The sequence below is a fragment of the Falco punctatus genome (genome assembly GCF_963210335.1).
Source record: "Falco punctatus genome assembly, chromosome: 2".
NCBI classification, from domain to species: Eukaryota; Metazoa; Chordata; class Aves; order Falconiformes; family Falconidae; genus Falco; species Falco punctatus.
Window position 1 is genome coordinate 115,023,067 of NC_137581.1, and position 25,937 is coordinate 115,049,003.

Below are 25,937 nucleotides of genomic sequence, written 5' to 3' on the forward strand. Positions count from 1 at the left end.
ATAAGAGGGTAATAGTAACTCTTAAGGACAGATTTGACAAAGTACCTCTGTGATATTCCTCCTATGAAGAGGTGCTGAAGCCTTAAAACAAAGAGCAAGAAGTGATGGGGCAGAAAAAAAGTGTCATGGACAGGACAAAATCAAATGGTATGACAATATGTCCGTTAGTGCAGCAAGCTCAATATGAAAAGTGGCTGGAAGGGACCATCTGAAGGAAATCTACAGCCATGTATAAACGGCAAATTGTGGGAACCAGCAGGATGATAATTACCAAACACTTTAAAAGATAACTTGGGTAGAGAGTTAGGTAAGCTGAAAAAAGGAAACTAGAAAAAATACTTGCCTTTGAGTGTCAAAGCCATCTGAACTGCAACTAGTAAATTGTCAAGACCTTTTGAACATGACTTTTTCCATTGAAAAACCAAATTGGAAACTGTTTTCAGGAAAAGATCAGTTTCAAAATTACTTGTCCAGAAATGCTAGAAAAAAATTTCAAATATTTGCAATGTTCCACTTTGATATTTTCAAAATGAAAACTTACAGTTCTTGAATGGAAATAATTTTTCTTTTGAAAAATTAAAGTTACAGTAATTCAAAATGAAAATCATTGATGAAAATAAAATGTTCAAACAAAACAAATTTAAGAAATGCAACTATTATTTCACTTCAAAGATTTTAATGTTTTGTTTCACTTAGGTGAAAATTGTAAACATCTTTTTAAAGTAATTCTATAATAAGAAATCCATTTTACATTCTGTTGCCATGTTTAATACAGAATTGGAGAGAAGGCATAAAGAAGGTTTTAGGATGGCTGTGAATTATAATGATATGTTGTGTCCTCCAGCAGCTATCAGAGAACTCTGTCAGAATTTGTACTCTCTGTGTCTCAGGTATGGTATTTAACCTCTATCTTGCCTGCATGGAAAGGGGTTTAAATTTCATTGCAACCAGTTTGCAAGTCCTGCTAGGCAAATATCTTTGAAGATGGCAGATTACCCAAGTAATTTTAGAAGATAAAAAATATAAAAATAAAATATATTTAAGCAGGCAAAATTCACCCCCATGCATACAAGAAAAGGGACAGAGAAGCTGAGTAAAGAATTTTCATAAATGAATTAAGTTGAGAATAAGGACACAATTTCCATCTGAACTAAAATCAATAAGCTCAATCCTTTTCTGTCGTACCAAACTGCTTTGAAATCAGCAGTTATACCAGTGCTGAACGTAGTTCAATGTGCTTTATAATCTAAGACATCAATATCTATAGTATGTCTGAAGAAAAGGAAGAAATAGAAGAATTGGATAGGATGTTTTCTGCAGAAGTCAGCCCTCTGGCTGCACAGTTCCAGCTACATATTATCTAGCTTAAGCAATCAGGTAAACTCCAAAGTACTCTAGTGATATGGACAGCACTGTGAAACAGAATTTTCCCTACTTTCAGACTTATACTTTCTCTCCCTGTTTGTTAACAGACCTGGTTTTATTTCTATTATATTATTTGCATGACATTTTCTAGTGCATAGAACACTTTTCAGCAACACTGGAGTCATTTCCATTGCTATCAGTGTAGTAATGTATCATGAATTGAGGAATCTCAACTGAAAAATACCTCTCCTTTCTAGAGTGGCTATGATATATGAATCAAGCATGACATAAAAAAAGGATCACAGTGCATTATGCCTTCTGATAGTAATTTTCCTGACAATGCTTGCTAGTATGAGTTCTTTGGTGGGCTCACTATGAGCAAATTAATATAATTTTTTTCCCACTGACCCCCTTCTACAAGATGTAGTTCTGATTTTTGCAGTCTGTGAAGTATTTGTTTTTCTTGATGACATTAGAGTTAGACAAAATAAATAAGGTTAAAAATAAAAAGCATTTGTGTGTTGGCATTTACTTAGTAAGTAATAAAATAGCATCGTTAAAAGAAATCCCAGAATGGATAGCTCAAAGATGGGCATTGGTGTATGGAACAGTAATTTTTGCTATTGAAATAAAATCACAGTGAAGACAAAACACCTGTGTAGTCAGTATTATAAGTGCCTTTAAGACAGCAATTTACAAAACTCAGTCACTCTTAATACCTTAAAGACACAGGGAAACATCTATACTGTGTGAACCGAAGATGGGTATAGTGTTAATGTCTTTCACAGGAAGAAATTAAATTTCAGAGCTGGAATTAGAGCTCAGGGTTCTGTTTTTATGTTTGTCAAAATTTCTGACAGACCCTTTGATCTCCCACCTTCCCTTTCTGTTGGGGCTGAGCAATGACGAATGCTCCCCAGCCACTGACGGCGTGTGGGTAACAACACCACGGATGCAATGCACCAGCAGAACTTCAGACACTCCTTGCCAGTCTAGTTTTTGTTTTCATTTGTTGTAACTGTGCGAAGTGTTGGTGGAGCTTCAGAATGACACGTTGCTCACAAGCCATGCACTGAGATCCACTCGTTAGGTAAGTTTGTAAGGCCTTTTTCTAGCCTTGACTCTCTCAGTCCTCAGTAAATTACAGCTGGTTCAAACAGACAGCAAGCAATCTCAGGACGTGGTCAAGAGCAACATGCCATCCACCCTAGATGGTCAGAACACAAGTTACATGCAATGGTTTTACAAGACTCTGATCTTTACAAGTATTTCACTTTTGTTGTGTTAACCCCAAAAGTGTATTTTCTGTCACCACTGAGCTGCCACCAGGACCTTTAGTGAACTCTGGACAGCAGCCACCGTGAGCCTCTATTCCTAAAAAGTCTTTCCAAAAGTGAAGGTGTGGGAACACTTACACAGCACTCTTGAGTAGCAAAACCTGCCAATTAAACCAATGCTAAGACAAGAGGATAACAACGCACAGGACAGACATGCCTATAAGCATTGCATATTAGGAAAGGGTAAGATCCCTAAAAACACACAGGGCATGTTATCACCTTTAGCACAAAAGGCCAATATACATACAGGATTCTTCTGACACTTATTTTCAAACAGCTGTGAAGTGGCCTCTATCCCCCATGTGATGTTCTGAACTGAAGGTAAACACCCCCTAGATGAGAACAGGGTCTAAAACAAATGTTCAGGTGTCCCCACCACACACTTGGACAGACAGGGATGTAACAGGAGATCCTGCTGCTATTTTTCTCATTCATCCTGCTTCCCACCTCTGCATCTACACCTTCCCATCAGATCTTCCTCCTTTCCCTCTCTGCCAGTGATCCTTCTTTGCACAGCTACAGGAAAGCCTGTCCCAAGCCAGCCTCTCCTTTTCCCCCTTGTCCTCCTCCAATTTTCTATCTGAGAATATTTTTTCCTCAGCCTTCTATATTCTGATCTTACCTCCTCCCAGAAAGAGACTCTGATCTAATCCCCCTGTCAGTGACAGAGAACAATATGTGACACTAGCTATGGCAAATGCTGAGTGACACGGTGCTTTGAGTACATTTGGGACAAAGTAAAAAAAAAAACAACCACAAACCAAACAAAACCCCAACTAAAACTCCAACCCTGCCTAAAAAGATGATAAAGCTAAAAAAGATTTGGGATAAACCTATCACTTTGGAGAATCTGCCTCTCAGGAGCTCCTTATTTGAATACACCCACATGTGGAACATTAGCCAAATGTAATACTTCATGACCACCACACTGGAGAGTGAACTGGTGCTGTCAGAGAAATATGCCCCTGTTTTGTACTATACTTGACCACCTGCATTATCCTGGTGACTTGAGAAAAGCAGTTTTTCCGTGCCCAGACATTTTTAAAGTGGGTATACATTTACCTGCCCCAATAACTCTCTCAATACGAATTCTTGAAGGATCTATCTCCTTTGCAAACTCATGGACAGCAAGAGATGGGTCTTCATACGTGTCTGGATCAATATATGTTTTGATTCCTGGGAAACGTACTGCAAGAAAAGGAGAGAATACTAGGAACCAAGAATTCTTTGACACTCATGTACTGTAACAACATGGTATTTTCTCCCTGCTCCACACTCTCCCCCCCCCCCCCCCCCTCCCCTTTTTTTTTTTAACTAGACACTTGCAAGTTTTGGAAATAATATATTAAATCTTCCACATTTAATATTTCAGAACCCAAAAGAAGAGCGTAACGACCCCAAATTACTAATGCTTGCCACCATTTTCACAGAAACCAAGTGCAGAATCCACATGAGTTGTCCCCATTTGCTGGCAGCACCAGGGCCTTCAAAGACTGACCGAACACAGACTGAAAACATTTCCTCTTGTCCTTCAAGTGGCTGTTTTAGGTGAGGCTTCGGAGACATTAAAGAGCTGGGTGTTATGACTCCGTAGACAGAGGATGGGCCTCTGCCAACTCAAAACTTGCAAAAGCCATGGCTGAAGCTGTAAGCAGGTTCCTGCTGCCCCCTGCTCGGATCTCCTGGGATGCTCCGGGTGACTGAATGCATGGCTGCTTCTTGAGGGCTGCTGCAGTGCAGTGTTACATTAAATATCCCTTCAGCGTGCAGTGAGAACTGATAACCAGTGTTAGTGTAAAGAATGGTGGAAATACAGTATTAGGCGCTCCGAATGTTATTTATACCGCTAGTTACTGTTGTGTTGGCTGTCTACACGGGTCCCAGAGTTTATCCTGTCCCACAGGAACAAAAAGCCAAATGCCTTTAGAAAACTCAGTCTTTGGTATTCAACTGATAAGATGTGTCAAACTCTTAAGCTGTTTTTTGTCTCTGTCCCAGCTGAACACAAACATCTGCTGAGGTATAGCATTTCAGGCAGGAAAATTTAGAAGTCAACAAAGTTTCTGGAAACTTTTCCATAGGGAAAAATAACAGCCCTAGCTAAGTTTTAAAGAAAATACTATTTTGGGTAAGATAAATTCCTTTTTTTTTTTTTTTTTTTTTTTTATTGTAAGCATTTTCTTTCAAAATGCTGTTTAGTCTTTTAGTCTGAAGGGGCTCCTTAGAGTCTCTCCACTTAGCTCACATCCTTAACGAATGTTTCAAGTACAGCTGGTAAACCTGGAAAATGCAGCAGGTCATGAGAGAAAATATGAGCTCTGAGCTGGTCACTTGTAAGGGTGTCTACAGGGATGTCAAACTGAGGGTTCAAAGATATGGGGAAAAGCAGATCCTCAGGACTAACAGTGATTAGTGCCAAAACAGTTTACATTCCCCTTTGCTGCTCCTTGGGCAATTTAGGCAATCTGTCCTTTACTTTGAAAACAGTGCTTTCTAATTCACTCCTTTCGTTTGTGGGCGGATGCCTGAACAATCCTTTTGCCAAAAGGGTCCAATCTTTGAGATCGTTTTCTCTCAGGATGGCTCCTGGAGGACTGTGCTGCTTTGTTCTCTTCTGATCAGCTGGAACAACCAGACAGCCAGGTGCAAGACGAGAACAAAAATATCCCAATCCATTTACAAGGCTTCGATAATTTGTGTCTGCTTCCTTGGAGATGGCCATGGCAATAGTGGGTTGGTGCCAGATTGCTTTGGCAGGCTCCAGCAAGCCATCATTTTCTGGCGTGGCTAATATCCCTTGTGTTCTTGAGTACAGCACATCCAAGAACTTACGTTGTTTCTCTTGGACTATCTGTATGGGAATTTTTTTAGGTTGCTGCCATGCAGTGATTAAGTTCTGGAAAACTTTCAATCCATTAACAGAAGCTGATGTAGATAATGCATCAACTTATGAGGATAAGAGGAGGGTACTGCAGCTGGGTCCAGAGAACCTCTTTTAAAATAATTAAGTACCTCTCAGCCTTCTTCCTCTTACCATTTCGTAGCTGAGTCTAAAGCAGCTCATTATCTGATGAACCTAAATGCATTAGGTAAAGAACACATACATGTTCAGGACACATGAGTGTGGCTGGGCATCATTAATTAGTATGCAACAGCCATTTGGGCCACTGCTGAGAGAGTACATGCACCATACAGAAACAGGGAGGACACCAGACATCATGGGATGTCATATTACTGGCAAGATCACGGGTCCCATTCTAAGTCCCTTCAAAGGGTTTATTTCCTGAAATCATCCTCCGACTCACAGAGAGCTCCTAAGGGAGAGAGGAAGGATGAACAGGAGATGGTTTTCTTCTGCACGCAGCAGAAGCATAGGATGTAAAATGTGGACATGACAGATCTGGGCAGAGGTGACGCTAAGCAGTGCAGGGTTTGCAGCGAGGCTTTTTTTTAAACAGCTTCAGCCAGTCTAGGAGAGGTTACCATTATACTGATCACAGCAGAGACCCTGCAGCCCCACATATTGTTTCAAGTTGAGATGTTGGATACCAAATCTATAGGCACTCAGCAGTCAGGTAAAGATTGCCGCTAACATGACGGAGGCACTTTTGGAGGTGCTGGGTGCTAAGCGTAAAGGAGGGAGTATTGCCGGCAATCCAGTCTATAGCTGTTAGGGCAAATCACAGAAACTCCTGTTTATCCTTAGTTCTATGGAGCACACATGAGTACTTGCCCCCTCCAGTCTGATGCTGAGATAACTGCAAATGAATGAGAAGCCTCTGAGATGAAGCTACGTGTCAACATGAAATACAGTCATCATTCACCCTGGCCTCAAAGACACTGAGCGAGGCTTTTCCCAAATGCAGTCACGGTCTCCGAGGCGTATATCAAACTTTTCAGCAGAAAGCTTTCTGTCGTCTTTCCTTTCTGATCATATTTGAAAACAAATGACAAACAAATCTTCAAAGGGAGTATCCTTTATGGGGAACTGTGCCCTTTTCCTTGACAGAAAGAGTCACTTGGCTGGATATAATGGTGTCACCTGAAAAATGATTTTATTTCTGGTGACTTATCTTCTGCCTTGATCATAGTATTTTGAGGGATGTTACAAGAAATGGCAAAAGAGTTAGTGCCCTTTTTCCAATACTCTTTGAATAAAGACTTTAAATATCTACTCTAACATAACAGTAAGGCTAACAATTTAAACTAAGTAGCTAAACCAAACTAAATAAACGAATATACTGCCTATGGGACATTGCCAGGATATTCTCTCACTGTACTGATCAGTGAGCAAGAACACGAGGGAAGACACCACATTCCACTTTTAATTTCTTGGGTGGCTGGAAGTGAAGATCCCTAGAGCCAAAGAGAACTGGATATAAATGAGGCACATAGCAACCAAGAGAGGAATTTTGAGGCAGAAATTCAATATGGTCCAGACCAGCTGAGAATTCAAAGAAATATACCTGAAAAACTGATAAATAGTATTAATAGAATACCAAAAAACCTTATTAACTAGAGTGAATTCAGTGAAATTGTTCAAGAGAATATAGAAATAAATACCCTTGAGGGTGCAGAAAGTAAAAAACTATTCAAATAGCCAGACTAAACCATCAAGGGCAAAAGCTGTAGAGAAAACAATGAACATTCTTCATTTAAAACGTGATACAGATACTCTGTAACTCAGTGCTGAACTACTTACAATGTCCGTTTTGCAAATGAGCCCTTCTTTTCTCTTCAGATTTCATTTTGGCCTTTATGTACCACTGGCATCTTTTGAGAAAAACAAGTGAGGTTTTAATTAAAACACGTGTCATACATAAACCGAAGGTAAATAAAGTTTTATCTGCACTTTTATGAAAGCCAAAATCTTTGCATTTGGAATATACATTTATTTATTAATCTAAAGAGAGAAATATGCATGAAGAACTACAAACAGATTAGATACAAATAAAGATAAATCATGGTTGAATGATTAGTATGAAAATGACTACTTAATTTCAAGGCTTGATCCAATATTTTATTTCCAAGTTCGACTCCTCCAAAGAATCCTTGTATTTTAATCAATCATTTCCCTGCATTCTTATTTGCATACATTGGTTTTTACTAAATATCTTATTAATTTTCATATCCATAGGGTCAAAAAAGCTCATATTTTCTTCATGAGGTAATAGTTTCTATGACTTCATCATGTTTCATGAAAAAAGGAAATATTTTTTCCCACCAGGACTGCTTTGTTTTTCCTTTCTTTTCTGAGTAGCTCTGTTCAGTCTGAGCCAGGCACTGACTTCTTCTGAGATAGCAGCTATCCTATACGATAAACAATACGTAGCCTCCTATATGAATATGATGATCTAACATATGATTGTATGATTGCTATAAAATCGCAAATCCTTGGCAAACAACACAAAACTGTGGACGTTTGTGAATTGTTAGTGACCTTACCTGACAGTGCAAGGGTGTGTTGGAGAAAACTGCCACATGGCAAGCTCTCAGGTTGCCTGTAACGAACCCCCCCAGCCTGGCTACTGCCTACGTGTGGGACTGTTAATGCTGATTTAGAGGGTCACATGATAGGAGCAACTGTTTCAATCAAGAAACCCCAAAATACTTGCTTTTGGTCTTAAAGCTCATTCTCACTCACTGAAGAGTTTAAGAAGTATGACTTAGAGGGAAATCTGGGCTAAGGGCTGGTGAGGCACTGACCCTGGTGGGGAACGGCAGTGCGTGCGGACATGTGCATCGCTGTACAGACATTCAGTTTCAAGACCAGCTTGAAAGAAACGACTGGCCTCTGTGTGTTCATTACCAGCCTTATAAACTAAACTAAACTATAATTATAGATTGTTTATCCAGTAAAATGCTAACAATGGAGACATGAGGAAAATGTGAATGTACCCACCTCATTTCAATGGTTCATATGAAATACTGAAGCAGAGTAGGAACACTCAAAAATTCATTTATTGCTACAGATGTGATGATGAACACCAGAAGGCAGAAACTTCTGAAGCTCATGGTTATATACACTTATGGAGGGAAACAGCAACCGGTGGCTTCTCAGCTTTGGTTGGAACCTTTAAATTGCACACCAGCTGTTGGGACCACTAAATATGCCAGTGCCATTTTTAGGACCCGATCTACTGCTCTGTAGCATGCCAACTGCCAACAACACTGAACTCAAGTTCTTACACAAGGGAAAGGTCAAAGAAACAAGGCTTTAACCCTGTCCAGTCCTCCTAAGTATGCATGTTGCCCCAATTTGACTACAGAAGCCAGCGAGTAATCACCAGCAGAGGAGTCTTCCAGCTCCCCTTTCCCCGTTAGCGCTAGCTACAGAACAATCAGGGAGGAATGATTTCTGTAATGATAAGAACAAATCACACTGAGCTTTAAGCTTGCGTTGCCTGGCATTTAGCCAAGACCCCCATCTTGCTGCGCATCCTGCGCCTCCAAGTCTCCGTCGCTTTCATTTTTCTGCCTGCAGTCGACAGCCACGCTCCTTCCTTGCTCTCGGTGGGTAATCGCTCAGCAAAGTGCCGAGGCAGGTGCTCACTTAACCCAGCCTCTCCGCTGTCAACAGGCTCATCAGCAGCCCTGCGACTCCACAGCTCATCGAATTGTTAATTCTAAACAGTGAAGCAGAGCACGTCTGCAGGGTACTGATCCCGTTTTTCCAACAGAAATTTGCCTCCAGTCCTAGAGTAAATTGAGTATTTGTTTAAAATTTTCTTGTTCTGTCTTCTGTGGAATACACTCTTACCACTGCATTTAAACAGCACTTCAAAATGAAATCGTATCTTACATAATTGAAATGGTTCCGTTGAGTAAGATGTTAGGAAGCTAAGAGAATCTCTGATATCCTTAAAATTAGGAGACAAGAGGAATAAATGCAGAAATAGATCTATTTCCATAAATTTTTTTTAATTCCTGAGTTTATTGAGCTTTTTCTAAAGGAAGAGTTTGAGTTATGTTCCAGGATTCCACACGATCATTTTCTTCGAAAGTTTGAGTAATTCCTCTCTCTTCTGAAAGACCCTACTGTTTGTCAGTGTTTGTAGTAATCACAGGAATATTTGCTTAGCTTCTAAGATTATCTAAGGTCACAATGTGTTCCAGTGTTAACTGCTCCCATTAACTTCAACAGAATGTTAGACTTAAGTGGTTTTATTATTTAGCAGACCGAGCATTAATTCCATAATGGCAGCTACTGTAGTGCCATATTTGGTTGCTGGGGTACTGCAAATAAAACCTCCAGCCTATACTGATAGGACTCCACTTAATTTTCAAATTAGAGGTAATGCTACACCAACAAAACAGAAACTTCATTACAAACCTGAAACCGCAGCACCGCCTACCGATACCAGCCCTGCCCGCGGTGACGGTTACCGCGTTCAGAGGGGTCAGTGTAATGTGTTTTCCCTAAGGACAAACGCAGGCTCTGAACCAGGACAGGAACAGCGCGGCCTCCCATCCCAGCTCTGGATTTTTCCTGGCCCCAAGGTGGGCAAGAAGGAAACTCCACGGAGACCATTCCTCACACAGAGGTCATCCACCGGCTGTTTTATGGAGAAGAGTGTATAGGGGAAGAATGTAGACAGGGGTCTGAGCCCACGTAAGCCCCTACGGAGCCTGCAGCAGGAGCTTGAGCCCAACTCCTTGGCTCGAAGGCCCACACTCTGCACATACCAGTCTGCTTTTAGCCTTTCTCGATCCACGGCAGCACCGTGGTGCCGCTGATGTCTCACAGAGGAGATGGGGACATAATGCCTTTGTCCTCTTAAATTCTGCTTTGCTTCCTGGTGGAAGCAGGTAAAGTCCTGAAATCCCACAGGAGACACACAGAAGCTCAGTGAAAAAGGAAACAAGGCAGCATGGAAGCAGCTACGCCTATGGGAATCTGAGCTCCAGCAAGGACTGATGTTCCAACTCAATGTGTGTTTTTTAGCATGTCCGATTAGAATTTGTGAGTTCCCTAAAAACCTTCACTGTGTAATTGAACGTGGCATCTGCCCACCCAAATCAAAATGCTTTTCTGATCCAGTTTCCATAATGTCATTATTTGATCCTGATCAACACATCAATTGAAGGAAGGATGACAATCAGCACTGTAGTGAAAGAATTGTAAGTAAAGAATCAGGGTAGTTACAAAAAATAATCATTGTCCAGACTGGTGAATTCCCCTGTAGTAGTGCTGCAATGTAGATTTAATTGGCATATCTTCAATGCAATTAAAAAAAAAAAAAAAAGAAAAGCCCAAAAGCAATAAAACAGGACCTTCAGAAAGCTATTTTCTGTTCACCAGTGGTATCACAGGCCATAGAATAATTTTGAGTATTTTTGGAGTAAAGTTTTCCTTGGGTTAATTTCATTACATAATTCCTGTATTTTATCTTAATAGATGCAGGAATGAGCATACATACATAATTTTGGAAGTGCATATAAAATAGATACATAATTGTGTATGATTTTTCCAAACAAATTTAAGGTCGGAAAAGTATTGAAGAATTGTTCACTCAGTGCCTTTAGCAAGCTACGTTGCCAAGGCCAAGACACCAAAAATCCTAAGGTTACACCCTTCAAAGCTTTGCAACGGATAGTTGTAAGATTTTCCAAAAAATACCATAGGTTTTTTGGCTTTTGTCTTCTAATGTCAGAGCCTTGGGGATGCAGGTACATTGTATTTTTAAATTCTTGCTCTGTAGGCAAAAGGTCCAGAAACTTATTTTAAAAATAGCCAAGCTAGTTCCCAATTTCACATAATTGCTTAGCATCCCAAACTGGGTTTTTACAAAAAAAACAACACTCACAATAGAACTACAAGTATAAGCAGTGTTGAACAAAGAGGATTTTCACCTCACTATGTCTAAACCTTATTTTAGCATTGTAAACATGGTTTAATGACTTAACTATTACTCTTAAATTCTTAGGCTTGTATGACTCTGACCCTGACTCAATGAGACCATTGTAGTGTTAATTACCTCCCAGTGATCAGGAAGAACAAAGTGAGGATGACCAGGAGAGTGAATCCACCAACAGCAGCAGTGGCGATTACAAGAATCTGTCCCTGCTCTGCAGCCATATCCGAAGCTGAAAGAGAAGCACAAAGAAAAGAGGTTGAAGTTCCATCACCCAGGGTTCTTGCAGAAAGGGTGATAACACTTCAGTGGTGGAATGTTGCAATTACTCTGTACGTCAGATGCGAACATGCCTGTGAAGTGAAAAACGGTAATCCATATCCCAACTACAATGAAGGGGAGAAGATGTTTACAGTTTTTAAAATGAGGAGCTGGCATTATCAGACACTTGCAAGTTACAAAAGTTTGAGTGTGACAGGATTTTGGACACAAAACTAGAACATATTTTTTCTTTAGCTTTATTTAGATTAATCCTATATCTAATTCAGAACTTTTTTCCGTCCAGCTGTCCCAGTGAAGCCAGCAGCAGGGCTGTGTATGTAAGAGAGATGAAACTGGGTTCAGGAGACAGCAAAGCAGAAAAAACACACCTAATGTGTAGCCTCACACACCCTTTTGTATGTCTGGTGTTTAGTTTTATTGTCACAAAATGTGTATGGTTTTATCTATAACATGCTCTGGTGATTTGCAACACTATAGTTGAAAGAAAAGACTGATTTTCTTACACCTTGTGTTTTTCTCTCTGCTTTTTGTATGACGTTTAGGAGTTAAAAAAGATCAACTGAAATTATCCAGTCTCTAGACACTTGCTATTTATATTAATTTATTCTGTATAATATAAAAACTTTACATTAACAAAGTACTATGTCCAGTCCAGTTGGTCCTCACTTTCCAAGTATTACATAAGCAGAAAAATAATTAGGCTCAGTTTTTTCTCTATCATCTCCTGTTTTGTGACTCCAAAGTTTTATTTCTTAAACTTAGTTACACTTGAACATTTTACTATGTCATGTTTACCTAACTTTCTGTTTCCATGAGAAATGCCACTTTGTTCTGAAAGAAGAATAAGTAATTCTATTCAATGACCTCTGGCAAGAGTAGGAAATGTAGGAAAGAAAAGAAATTTTAGATTTCTCAGGAAAGCAGCTTTGAGTTTTTAAACTTGCAAATGGTTCTGTGAGCAAAATCTTCAGCTTTCTTTAGGCACCAGATGATTAAAACTTAGGGAAAGCACCTAAGCTGCTGCCTAGAAAGGTCAGCAGGCTGTATTCTCTCACTCTGCAGTTGATGAAACCCATTACAATGCACACATTGCTGCCCAAAGCCTCATAAAATGCTGTTTCCAAGAAAAACATTTGGCTTCTAAATAATATTTATGAGTGGTTTAGAAATTAGCAGTGTAAACTGGCTTTGTAAAAGTAGTAAAGCAAATAAAAACAATAGTTTATGTCAAATTTTCAGCAAAAACAACTTGTTAAATTTCAGCCATTAGGTTTCTGACCGTATAATTTAATGGAGATATGCACAGGCAGTAAATTACAAGTCATTCAGTATCTGTGTTCATAAGCTCTCCACAGACAATTTAAATATATACATCTTCCAATAAATGATGTAGCAAATACTCACTGAATAGCTAATCTCCAAAATGGTATCTAGTGATATTATGGGAGTGGATTCTAGCACTGCATTATGTTCTGCAGAGTCAGATTTAGTTGGAGAAATACAGCAGAACAAATATCATGCCACACAAGTAACAATGCCAATAACAACAGGCTCTCCAAATGAAATGCTGAATACTGTTTTCAGACTAGCAGGGGGTTGTGCTAAATGTTGTAAAGATTGTTAGAGTCAGGCACAGTTTGAAGGTGTAAATGGAGGAGGAGGTTTTAGATAAGTCTATCTTGCCCATCCTTGCAAATGGAAGTGAGAGGACAAGCTGCAGCCCTCAGGTTGTTTTTTTTCTTTTTTTTTTTCTTTCTTTCTTTTTATCTCATTTTAATACAAAAAAGGAGTGTGCAAAAATAGTGAATTGATCAGGAGAAAAGCAAACCATGAGCTCAGAGAAATTAGCTGTCTGCTTCAATAGACATTCATTGCCAAGGAGACAACCCAGGGCCTTTCTTCATGAGAATTAAAGATGCAAATGTAGGGACTGATTCCATGGTCCAGAGCAGTCCTCTGCAGCTCTCAAGATGAAGAAAGTAATGTGTCCTGGATCATTTCTGCTGAATCGAGCTGATATTTTTTGCTGGTTTAGCTAAACCAGAATGCAATCTATCAGTTTAATGGCATATATTTCCTATTAGGAACCAGGGAGAAATTCATGAAGGGGAGAAATTCCGGACTGACTTAGGTCTTTCAATCCCTAAGCAATCCGAGTTTTAGCTGAGACCGAACATACATAAAAAGTGATCATTCTGTTTCTCGTTTGTATTTTACTATGTTGGCAGAGGTGCCAGAGTCCAATACATGAGATTTCTTTTTTTTTTTCCCCAAGTAGCCAAATCACTGTAAAGGGCTTTCAGGCCTGACGCTCCCCGATGACCTTAATTTACTTGTCAGATAAAACCGGCAAATGACAGAGAAGTATAATTGGAAAAAGTGGATTTGTTAAAAACTGACAGAGAGGCAGGTAAGGTAAAATGATGGAAATATTTATTTTTTCTTGAAGCGATCTTTCTAGAAATCAATAAAGGCACAGTGCAGTGAACAGCACATATATAAGCACATGTGTATGCGCACACACAGGCTCACATGCAGGTAAAAGGTTCCATAAAACACTATCTAGGCAGCAAGAAGAGAGTAATCAGGGATACTCAATAATTAAAATTTTTACAGCATTGCACCATTCTAAATTAAATTCAGCATGTCCCTCCATCTCTCTGTTCTTTTCTAATTTCTTCAACTTTCTCTTAAGTTAAAGTCCAAGTTGTAAATAAGAGCCTTTACATGTCTTGTTTCTGTTGTACATGTTCCTGAATCTTTTTTGTTTCCTGCTTTTTCTTCCTTCATTTTTCCTCTCCATCAGCTGGGCATATCGGTATATGGCCCTGTGCTTCTCCTCAGGAATATTCTTGATTATGCAAGACTGAGAAACTCAGTTTAAAAAAACAATTATGATAGGTTGCAAAACCAAACAAGCCCCTGCAACCTTAGTTCATCTCCTTGTGTGCACATATTAGAGTGCTGCATTTAATCATAGAAGTACACAGCACTTTTCCCAGAATCTCATTTGTTAGACATGCCCAGCATTCATAGAGCTAAAATCAAGATTTTGTTGTCTCTACAGTCTCCGATGCATGGTCTTGTATCTGCCAGCTGTGCACCGCGCTAATGTGTCCAGTGCAGGGGTGATCAGTGGCTCTGTGATCACAGGGATGGATGTGGCTGTACCACGAATGGGGCCACACTGCATTCCATAGTTGAGGTTGATAAGCAAGGGGGCGAGAATGTGCTGGTGCAACAGGAATATGTAAACCACCAGCAGTGCTAAGACTCGTAAGGGAGCTTAGTATCTATCTAACTGGGCTGGCTGTTTTGTCTGGCAGTATGTCTTTCTCTCTGCCTGTCTGCTCAGTAAGTTTATTTTGACAAAAAACAGGTTTTAAAAAATGAGCAGCATAAGATGAGGAAAAACGAGGATTTCTTACTTATCCCAGTAGATGATTAGATAGTATTCTATTATGTTTGGGTATCAAAACTCTTTAACACATTGTTGCTGCAACTAATGTGATTAGTCAAAGTGGCAATTTGATTTTACAACTGCAGTGTGTATCATACATGTACCCAGAAGTGTATTACCCAGATAAACTCTTCAGTCCCATTACTCTTCATGCTTACCTGGGGTTAGATGCCCACAATGACATTTGAAGTGTCTAATTTCATCATTCCAGCTTCCTTGCTTAAACTGTGCCCAGAAATCCCTTCTGCATCCAGCTTGGAGTCGGTTCTGTCCCCACCATCTACTCCTTACATCCTTGCCCTGTCTCAGTCCCTCTCTGAGTTCTTCACCCAGGTGTGTGGAGGAGGAACTGCACTTTCCTTCCTCTCTGTGCTGAAGGGAAATACCCTGAGGCTTCTTCACTTCCTCGCTGGGTAGGCGGGAAGAGATGGTGCAGATATTTTAGTCACAATGCAAGAGGATGAAAGACAGAGAGAATCTTCCAGCTCTGTTCTCCTGTCTTTTCTTTGAACAAATTTCTTAAAACCTTTTAAAAGGTTATGTATTTGGTATAAAAGGGCTAGAAGCCCTAATGACAGCTCACTTCTGCCTTTTAGCTACGTTCTTTAGTTATTTCAATTTGACATCTATCAGGCAGCGGACCTTCCAGCAGACTGAAAGATAAAAAAGTGACAGAAAGACAGCTAGACAGATAACTGTGAGTAGCTGTGAGGTAGATAAGTGTGGCTGGTGAGAACTGGAGCTCTAACAGACAGGAACTGGCTGTCAGATGGGTTTACAAGGTGGCGTAAACAACAGTGCTTAGGAACAACAGGAAAGAAAAATATAAAGTCTAATTAGGGTAACATTTACATTTTCATAAGTGCTGTAGTTCCTGTGCTGTAGTGAGCTGATGGGCTCCAATCTAAGGGGGAATGCAGGAAAGGAAGGAAGCAGTGGAAAGGCAATCTTAAAAAGGAATTTTCAAAGGGAAAAACAATGCCATCACTAGCATAAGAATCTAAAAGTTTTTGGCATGTATCTGCTTGAAAAGCCTTCAACATGTTGCCCCTAACATTAGCTTCCTGACTGGTGGGCGAATGGAAAGCCTGTGCAAGCAATTTGAGATCATCAACAAGGATGTTGCTCTTGGTTAGGAAATGCAGAGGACAAGTAAAGTCTCTGGGCCTTCTGGACATACACAGTAGAGAAATGAGATAGGCCAAAGTCAAATGTGAAGAACAACTGCCTGAAAGTATAAACCACAGCAAGCAAATACTTCAAGATCAAAATGAGACATTCTGAGGCATCCAGTGGTGGCTACTGCTGAATGAACAGTAGGACTAGGCAGCCATGGGCAGAGACCCAGAAAGACAGTTTCTACACATGAGATATGTGCCAACTCATTTGTTTGTTTCAGCCAGAAACTGAATTTACTATTGTCAAAACCTCAAACATTCTAACAACCCCGCCCTCCATTTTGCATTGGTAATTCAATATATTTCTTCTCTGTTGTGGCATGAATCAGAGCATGTGCTTGAAACAATATTGGAGCTCTATTGGATTCAACGATTCGGGACCCTTCTCTTGAGTTTTGGAGTTCTTCAGAAAATGGAGTGCAGGGTGTAAATCACATCTGGTGGCAAATCCAAAATAGCATGATTTGAGGCTGAAAAGTTAAAGATAGATTTTGTGGATGTGGGAAGAGGAAGAAGAATGTGAGAATTCAGCAGATCTGACAATACAAGAAAGTCACCATCTGTGCCTACAGTAAACAAATTAAAATTATTGTTTCATCATGATAAAGGTTCCAGGCCAATTAGTTTTCACAGTCCTCAAATTTATAAATTATCTAATCAGCTATTCTAGTAGCATTTCTGAATTTTTTTTTTTCAATTCTTAATATGATTTATTTGAAGCATACAAATGTCTACGTTACTTTTGGATTAAAAGTTGTCATGTGCTTACATTTATCACTCTGTTCAGCCCAGGCACTAGCCCACACTGCACACACGCTAGCTTGCCCCTTAAGTCCCTTTTGGAACAAGCCAGCTAGTTCCCTTTCAGATTTTTTTTTTTTTTCCTAATGACGTGAAGGTTGACCTGGAAGATACCCTTGGTTTTAGAACAAGCCCTGCGCAAAAGCTACAGCATGAAAACATGGCACTGCCTAACAGCCATAAATTGTTCCATATTTTACAAGTTACTGGAGGCACAAGGGCCTCTGAGGTGATATAGTAAAAAGACATTTCTCCAGAAAAAAAGAATACTTTGAAGCAGTAATTTAAAAAAAAACAAAACAAAACCCAACAAACAACAACACAACCCAACCAAACAAAAAAAGTCTTCCGTAAACAGCTAGTTAGAAGAGCAAGAGAGAGGGAAAAATAGGGAGAGGGAAAACAGTTAAAGACTAAAGCATGTTTGCCCTGGGACAAACGATCTTTTATTCTCAGAATATATTTGATTCTACCCTAGGAAGGACCAGAGCTGTTTGTAGTGATTCAGTTGGTACTCCTGATACATAAAAGCAGGAACTGTGAGTGAGGTTATGCTTCAGTTTATAGCCACAGCAGTGGCACAGGTCGGGGTGAAACCCTGTCAGCTTTGCTAGAAGTGTTTTGCCTGTAAGGTAGCAAAACAGGGAGATGGAATAAAATGTCAATTAGGAACATGGTCAAAAGCAGTAGTTACTACGCTTTGTAAAGTTATTACAGCAGCAGCCTCTTGGCTTTAATAGTGGAAGAAACGCTTGATGACATCCATTCATCGATCTCTGCTTCCTTGAAGAGAAGTTTTCTGACTTCTCCAGGTAACTCCATTTCCTTTCACAAAGAAAGTACAATTTTTACTCTATTAGCTGTTCCATTTATTGGTCTCTGCAGCAGGGATAAGAGTTCAAGAACAACACGCTCCCCAAGCAATGGCTGCCTCAGTCTGCTGGTAGGTGAGGGGGCTTCCCAAAAGCCAGACCAGCACTGCAAGATTAATCAACTGTCCTCATTATTGCTACAGACTTGGCCTTTCCGCCTTGTGCACCACTGTTAATAATTATACCAAAATGTCTTAGTGTTCCTAGTAATGATGTATCTAGCTTTATTCTGTAAAAGTGAAGTGGCACAGAGAGCGTTTCAACCAGTAAACTGGAGCAGACACGCCAGCGCTGTCCTGCCAAGGGCAGTATGTTTTAGGACACTGATATACCCACCCCACACTTGATGAACCATTACTTTTCCACAACTTCTCTATCACTTTAAAGAAAAATCTTAATTAATTTTGGCTTGCTCACTTTACCACTATTTATTAAAAAATTATGTCAATATTCAAATGGAACAACCTCAGGTGTTCATCTACAACTGGTCCTGGAATTCTTCTCTAGATGCTAAGACTGTAACATGTACAGTTTGTAGAGAGCTGAAGGATGTTTAAAGCTGGTGCCAGTTGAGAAGGATTTTTATGAAACACATGACTTGAAATATTTTTGGCCAATTTTATGAGATTTTCAGTTGATTAATTTTCTGTTGGCAACACAGAATTTCTTCCCAGCCTTCTCATGAAAATGTTAACTTTATATAAAATCAGTATAGCCCACATTAATTAAATCTGGCTACATGAAAGACCACAGAAAGCAATTGCAAACCTGGAATTTTCACCAAGTAACTTGTTTCTGGTGGGTAGGAATGGAGGGAGCTGCAATAGTCTGCTTTGGCCTAGTATTACTTGGTATCTTTCAGAATAATAGAGAAGAATATATATGTAAAAAATCAGAACATCTTCAGCTGAGCTGCATACTGCGAGAGTAATAAATGAGTCCAGAGGAGGGACACAAGGATGATCTGGGGGCTGGAGCCCCTCTCCCTTAGAGACAGGCTGGGGGAGCTGGGGTGGCTCAGCCTGGAGAGGAGAAGGCTGCGGGGAGACCTGAGAGCCCCTGCCAGTGCCTGGCGGGGCCCTGCAGGAACGCGGGAGAGGGGCTTGTTACAAGGGCATGGAGTGTGTGTGTGTGGGGGGAGACGGTGGCTTTAAACTGAAAGAGGGTAGAGTTAGGTCAGAATTTCTTCCCTGAGAGTGGTGAGGCACTGGCACAGTTTCCCATAGAGATTGTGGCTGCCCCATCCCTGGCAGTGCTCGGGGTCAGGCTGGATGGGGCTTGGAGCAGCCTGGTCTAGTGGAAGGTGTCCCTGCCCCTGGCAGGGGGTTGGAATGAGATGGTCTTTAAGGTCCCTTCCAACCCAAACCATTCTGTGATTTTGTGATTCTATGACTCTTACACAGTTTGACTTGGAGCAGTTTTTAAGAGAGATGCATGCCAGCAAGGGTGAATGAGCATTTATGTGTACTGATACAACTGTGCAGCATACCCCTCCCTAATCCCTCCATCTAGATGTAGATCAGTATCTTGGAACACAACGGTACTGACAAAAATGTTGGTCTGTTCTAGTTATTCAGCTGTGTGAGACAATGCTCTAGTTCAGGCTACAAGTGCTTAGACCTATAGGTAAAAAAAACCCCAAACCTAAAGAATAAAAAGAAAAAAAAAAAAAAAGGAGGTGAGCAGTGTTAGATCTGTCCACGGCATCATAAAAAGATTTAGTTTTCCTATTTAATTCAGCATCAGATTAAGCTCTGAAGTTATACTTCAAAAAGGATGGTAAAAATCTAGAGAGCTACAGAATTATTCAACGTTTGGAAAATCTGGATTTTTTTAGAGTGAGAGAGGTCATTTATATAATTTATGAGAAAGATGAGAAGTTTTAAAACAAGCATGCACACATTTAGATGAGGAAGAGATTTCTGATACTATTTTGCTTTTTTAATTTGGCAGAAAAGGGTCACAACAAATAAAAAAAAAAAGGGTAGAAATAAGGTGCTGATTTTTAGTTATGAGGCTTAAGCACTGACACTACCTATAAATATGGTAAGCTCCCCATTACTGGAAGATTTTAAATCAAGACTATTGGTATATGGTAGACGTTACATTTCAATCTATGGTCATTAGCTGTCTGGAAAAGTTACAGAATTACAGACATTTGGTCTGTGTTGTGAAAGGGGTACAAATTAATGATCATAATCATATGGATTGCCCTACAGTTTAGAATAGGCCGATTTTCAAAATACTGCTGTGAGGAAGTAAGATAACTGTAGAGTAACAAGGCATCATTTGAATGGTCAGAGTACTGCTTCAATTTGAAATAAGTAATATTTACCAGCAGGCACTTACTTTGCTTCCCCCCCCCGCCCCCCGAAATCTAAAGCAGTACTGTATAAATATTTGAATAAGACACGGTCCTTTGAACTACCCTTCTAATTAAACTGAAGTCTTTATCTAGCTCCAGGTAGCATTTCAAACAGCAACAGAATTTCTCTCCACCTCCATCTCGATTGATCATAAAGAACAATTCTATCTACATTTCCTTTCAATCACACAATTTACATTTAGAACAAATCAAATACTTTTAGTCAGGAACAGGCTTAAGCAATAAATGTTGGTAAACAGCAAATATATAATGTGTATTCATGTTTCGCTATCAAGATTCACACTGAGTGCCTGGAAGTAATAGAAGGTAATAAATGTTTAAGAGTGTTGTGAGCTCTAGCTCACCACGCAGCCCAAGAGCCAGTTGCATTAGTGCAACTGAGATGGAGATGTGGGGCTGGGAAGGAGTGGGTGGAATCTCACTCCCAGGAGATGTTTCTATCAGCAGTGCCAATGACAGAAATGTCACTGGAACCACAGTCTTTCTGATTTAGATGGGTAAGTCACATTTTTACAAACATGGCATAGGCTCATAGAGATTTAAATACCATTTACTTTTGATAAGTTATGTCTCTGGGTGCCTAAAGCCTAATATTTATTGCATCAGAAGATGCAGAAAGGATCTACTGGAATTCTTGAAAGCACCCAGGTGCTCAGCTCCTATTCAAATCAATTGGCTTAAGTACCTAGCAAACTTCAAAAAGTCCATTTAGGCATTAAGCAATTGGAAATCTACTCCTAAAACATTTTTGAAATAGAAGTTAAGAAGCAATGAAAATGGAACACAAACCCATGGGTACTCTTGAAAACACTTATATAGTTTTGAGTCTGTATTTTAGCTTAAATAACTTGAATTCTAAAACACTAATGAAAAACATGGTATACATAATTGGTTAATTAAAGTAATTTCATTAATGAGTGTTTTAGTGTTGTATCTACTACACTAATTATATCTTAAATGCTAGTAAATACCTTGTGTGCAGTTTCTTTGAACAGGGAGGGCAGTACATGACTGAAATGTAAAATTGTTCAGAGCACGAACATCATATGTAGCATCAAGCCTTTTGTATATACTGTAGGAACATGTAGGCTTTTTGCTTCTTACTGGAAAATGTGGTAGGCTTATTGGTTGATGTAAATGCATATAAAAGTTTTCAATTTTTTTATTTGTAGAGTCTGGGAGCACTAATAACTACAGAGAAAAGACACCGTTGCTGTGTTCTGGGAGCTTGCCTGAAGCTGCTAGACTTATGTAGAGCCTGACTAAGGGTATTTCTAGATGTCAAAAGCAAGGCCTTCGTTAAACAAATACAGGATCACAGAACATGGCAAGTTGGAAGGGGAGCTGCATGGAAATTTTGTAGATGAAAACATTCTTCAGCTGCAGCACTGGGCTAAAACTTTCATTTGTGGTTATAAATCCAGAAGTGTGAGGCTGAGGCTTACTTGTTTTTTATCATAGAGCAGTGGTCATTTTGTGATAAGCAAATGGTATGGATTCAGCCATTCAAACTCCCAGGGTCTCACTGTTTTAGAATTAGATGCTACTTCTATTGCATATGATATTTTTTTTTTTCCTTCAGTGAAACTTACTTTCATCTCCAGTTTCAAATTCAAACTTCTGGCTATAGCCGCTGTATCCTGCTGCCGTCCTGACTCTGATATGAAATATATACTTGGTGGCTGGCTTGAGACCTGTGATGATAACACTTGGAGCCTTGGACCTTGTGGAGGAATAGCTGAGCTGCTCATGCTCCTGGGGGACAAAAGAGGGGAGAAATGATATCAAGTTGAGTTGTACAAACTTTGCAAAAATGATATAACAGAACTGAAACTCTATATTCTTCTCATGAATGTAAAATGTGTTTGTAAGAGGTGCAGGTATGGATTTCTGTATTTTGATTTTGTGCTACAGTCATAATGTATGATATGGCCTTGTCTTAGATTTCATCTTTTTGTCTTTAATCTCGCATATAAACACATCATATCTTTGTGACTTGGGTTAGTAATTACACTGTAGTCAAAACTATATGGAATTAGTACAAGACTACATTCACAGAAATGGCAGCTAGAATGGTAGCTCAGTATTTTTGCACAATGGACAAACTAGGAGGTCGGTAAATACTAGTAAGTTGTAAAGTAAAGATGTGGGAGTATTTAAATACCCGCTACTCACTTCTACCCGCAGGTAGTGCCAAAATGCCGGCGCTATCCGTGGGTAGACCTGTGGGTAAAAGAAAATAAAAATTAACTTTTTCTTTAAAGTCTGTAAACTTCTAGCATGGTTCAACTGCTTCACTGCTGTTGAACTTCATTTTTCTTTCCAGGTAGCTGTAATGTAGTTGTAGATGAAATTCTCCTTAACATGCTACGAGGTGAAACAGTCTCTGCAGAACTCCCCTGCTAATCTCCTAGCAGTTGATCCTGGGCATCTACTCCAAATTCCTGACTCTTGCAGAGATGGCTGAGAATTACGGTGTGCAGGGAAAACTGGGAATTACCGCTGCAGACCAGCTGCTGTACTAGGGTGACCAGCCACATCGATTGCTGTGCAAAAACTAAGTGCTGCTTTGCTAGACGGGTCGTTGACGATACTTTTATGTGAGGGCATGACTTAGAAGAAGAGGGAGTTTATTCCCTGTCATTAGTTACTGTCACTTGATAGATCAGTAATCTGTAATATTTTATACGGTGCCTTAAGGCTAGCTTTGCTTTGTTGCAGCAGGATTTGTCTCCAAAATGACAAATGAGCAGAAATGTCCTTGGCATATGCCTAACAATCCAACTGTGATACCCATAGGGCACCATATACATTTATTACACTATGCAGTAATACTAGAGTAGGTATAAGTTACTCGAAGGGTGCTTCCAGCCTGTTAAGAAGGAAATCATCTGGTTCACAGAAAAGATATAACCAGGAGAAGAACAGGTTTCAGTTAGATTCTGTGGGATTCTTAACCTCTTCTGTGTAAAATACATATTTTTTTATATAAAGCAAACAGTTTTATATAAAACATGCCGAGTCAGCTTCACTCATGGTGTAACAAAGTCATATTGGCATAGAGCAGCAGGTATGTCAGTATTCCCCCAGTAGGCGTACAAGATTGTTACGAGAACCAAATTAAAAACCAGACACAAAAATAAACTAATATTTCTGCTAAGTGGAGGAGGAGAAGGAAGGCACCAATGACCAATATCTAAAATAACTGCATTTATTGCTCACTTCAAACTGTGGAAATAACTTCAGAAACTATAGTAAGAGGAAGTGTGGATTCTTCTACAGTATATAACCAAATTTTAAAACAGCAAGAAGCATATATTTAAATTGAAATAGTATGACACAGTGTACATGTAATCTTATGGATGGAGACTATGATTAATATACCATCTAACAAATTCTATAACTATCAGTTTTCTCCCAATTACTTGAAATGTTATAACTTCACTTTGAACGGTTTAGTGAATTTTAGACAAACTTTTTTTTTTGACATTTCAGAAAATATCTATTTTCTTTTGACAGAAGGCCAACTTGTTAAAGTGATGGATTTATTTATTTATTTATTGTGATTAAGCTTGCTTCAACTTGAAAAACAGCTTGTATGTGAGCAGAAGAGGTATAATAGGTTAATAATCAGATTGGAAAGGCAATAGAGAACTCCTACACACACAGAGGAGTTTTCATACTGCTTTGTGGACATTTCACAGACATTCAGTGTCATGAAGCTAATTTCTATCCTGTAACCTTGTTAGATGTGCAGCATCCAGGGGCTTCGATGTGTAGAGGAGTCATATAACATAATGGGTAACTTGGCCAGGGTATGCAGACTTGGAGAACAAATGACTTGAATTTGTTTAGAAATGAAGCTGCTGGCTAAAGTGTGTGCATTTCTGCCCAAAGGGACCAAGTCTTTCAACACAAGTTTGCTACCAGCTCAAAATCAACCTAAGAATTAAGAAAAAAAAAAGAAAAGAAAATAAAAAAAAAAAAACACCTGAGATTGCACTGTCCTAAGACCACACCGAATCACAGTGTGGCACAATGTTTGTGATCTTATCTGTTAAATACAATACCAATACAAGACTCTGTTTCTGCACTTCAGTCCAGGTAAAGACATGGCATCCAGTGAAGGAAAGATTCTGGATATGTTCCTTACAGGTTATGTAAACAGCAAATGCTTGTTTTATACAGGCGTTAGTATGGTTTATTTCAAAGTTTTAGCAAGTACCACATGCTCCATCTGTCATGGCCCAGGTAGGCAGACAGAGACTTTATACTCTGGAATGCTCTGGAAATTTTTATTTAGGCTCCGCAACCCATAAGATAAGGAGGAGACCACTACCTAAGGGGTTTCACTGCACGACCTAATAGCTGCAAGTCATTTCTTTTCTCCAGACTACTTGGCTGCTTGAAATCAAGTTCTAAGCATTTAACAATTTACTTTTTTTTTTCTGACCTGCTGAAGAGATCAGAGAAATAATTCAATGGAATTGTAGAAAGAAATACATTCCTTCAGAGGAGGATGGAAATGGAACTTTTGTCAAAAATTGTTGTAGACTCCCTGGGATCCACTGGTGTGATTTACTCCCTGAAGCCTGCAGAACAAGGCCAGTGACAGCAAAGAACTGGGAATGACTTCCGAAAAAAAACAGTCTGAGCTATATCTGTTATTACAGGCTAATTACTGCTTGTGTAACACAGCATTTGGGATACAGCAGCTCCCTAACCAGGGATGTGGACAGACAGTCAAGTATAATTTACTATTTGTAGTTGGTCAAAGATGATGAGTGTGACAAGGACTATGATGGTAATATTTAATCAACAAAACGGTCCCTCCATCTGCGTGGGCAGGCTGTGGCTAACGGCAAGTTCCCGAAGAACAGCCATCTCTGTCCCTTCTGGGTGGTGGAAGGCATTTTGGCCACCTCTAATGGTTGTCTGGCTTGCTGCCCCTCACCACCTGCCTGGGGTCCCATCGCTGTGCCCCCCCATCCCCCATCTTCTTTCCTTTCTGCAGCCTCTTACGCCGTCCATCCCATGGTCTGAAAAATGCTGTCTGGGAGTAGGCAGCCACAAAAGTAATACTGTTGTCATATGAGAGAAGGGGGAGGATTTGTTATTGCAAGTGGAACAGGGGAAAGGTAACCTGTCCCCTTGGTGTGTCTGAGAAGAAAAAGCTTCAGTACCTGGTACTTGAGGAGAAAGCTGCTCACGCTCGAGACAAAGTGATTAATAGCTAGAAGCTTCACATTGTTTTATGTGAATGCTTCACACAAAGAAATCAGCCTTTTTGGACTGGATTCATACGTAAGACAGTTTTCCAAAGAGTGGATGCTTTGTCATTACTCCCTCCTCATGACAGTGACAAGATGTGTAGCCTTCCTGGAAAGCCAGAGCTTTCCAC

The 25,937-nt window shown here is 39.8% G+C and overlaps 1 protein-coding gene across 5 annotated transcripts in view; it reads right to left on the reverse strand.

Moving 5' to 3' along the window:
- EPHA6 (EPH receptor A6) overlaps positions 1-25,937 on the reverse strand; it is a 564,169-nt gene that overhangs the window by 125,289 nt on the left and 412,943 nt on the right. For 4 of the 5 annotated variants that reach the window (XM_080374572.1, XM_080374573.1, XM_080374574.1 and 1 more), the window contains 4 exons: positions 22,129-22,291; positions 11,681-11,789; positions 7,405-7,475; positions 3,765-3,890 (listed from right to left, as the gene is read on the reverse strand). In XM_080374572.1, coding sequence (XP_080230698.1) covers positions 3,765-3,890; positions 7,405-7,475; positions 11,681-11,789; positions 22,129-22,291 — 469 coding nt within the window. Of the gene's footprint in view, positions 1-3,764; positions 3,891-7,404; positions 7,476-11,680; positions 11,790-22,128; positions 22,292-22,711; positions 22,760-25,937 lie in introns of all 5 variants that reach the window. The other variant, XM_080374576.1, reaches the window with a different exon arrangement.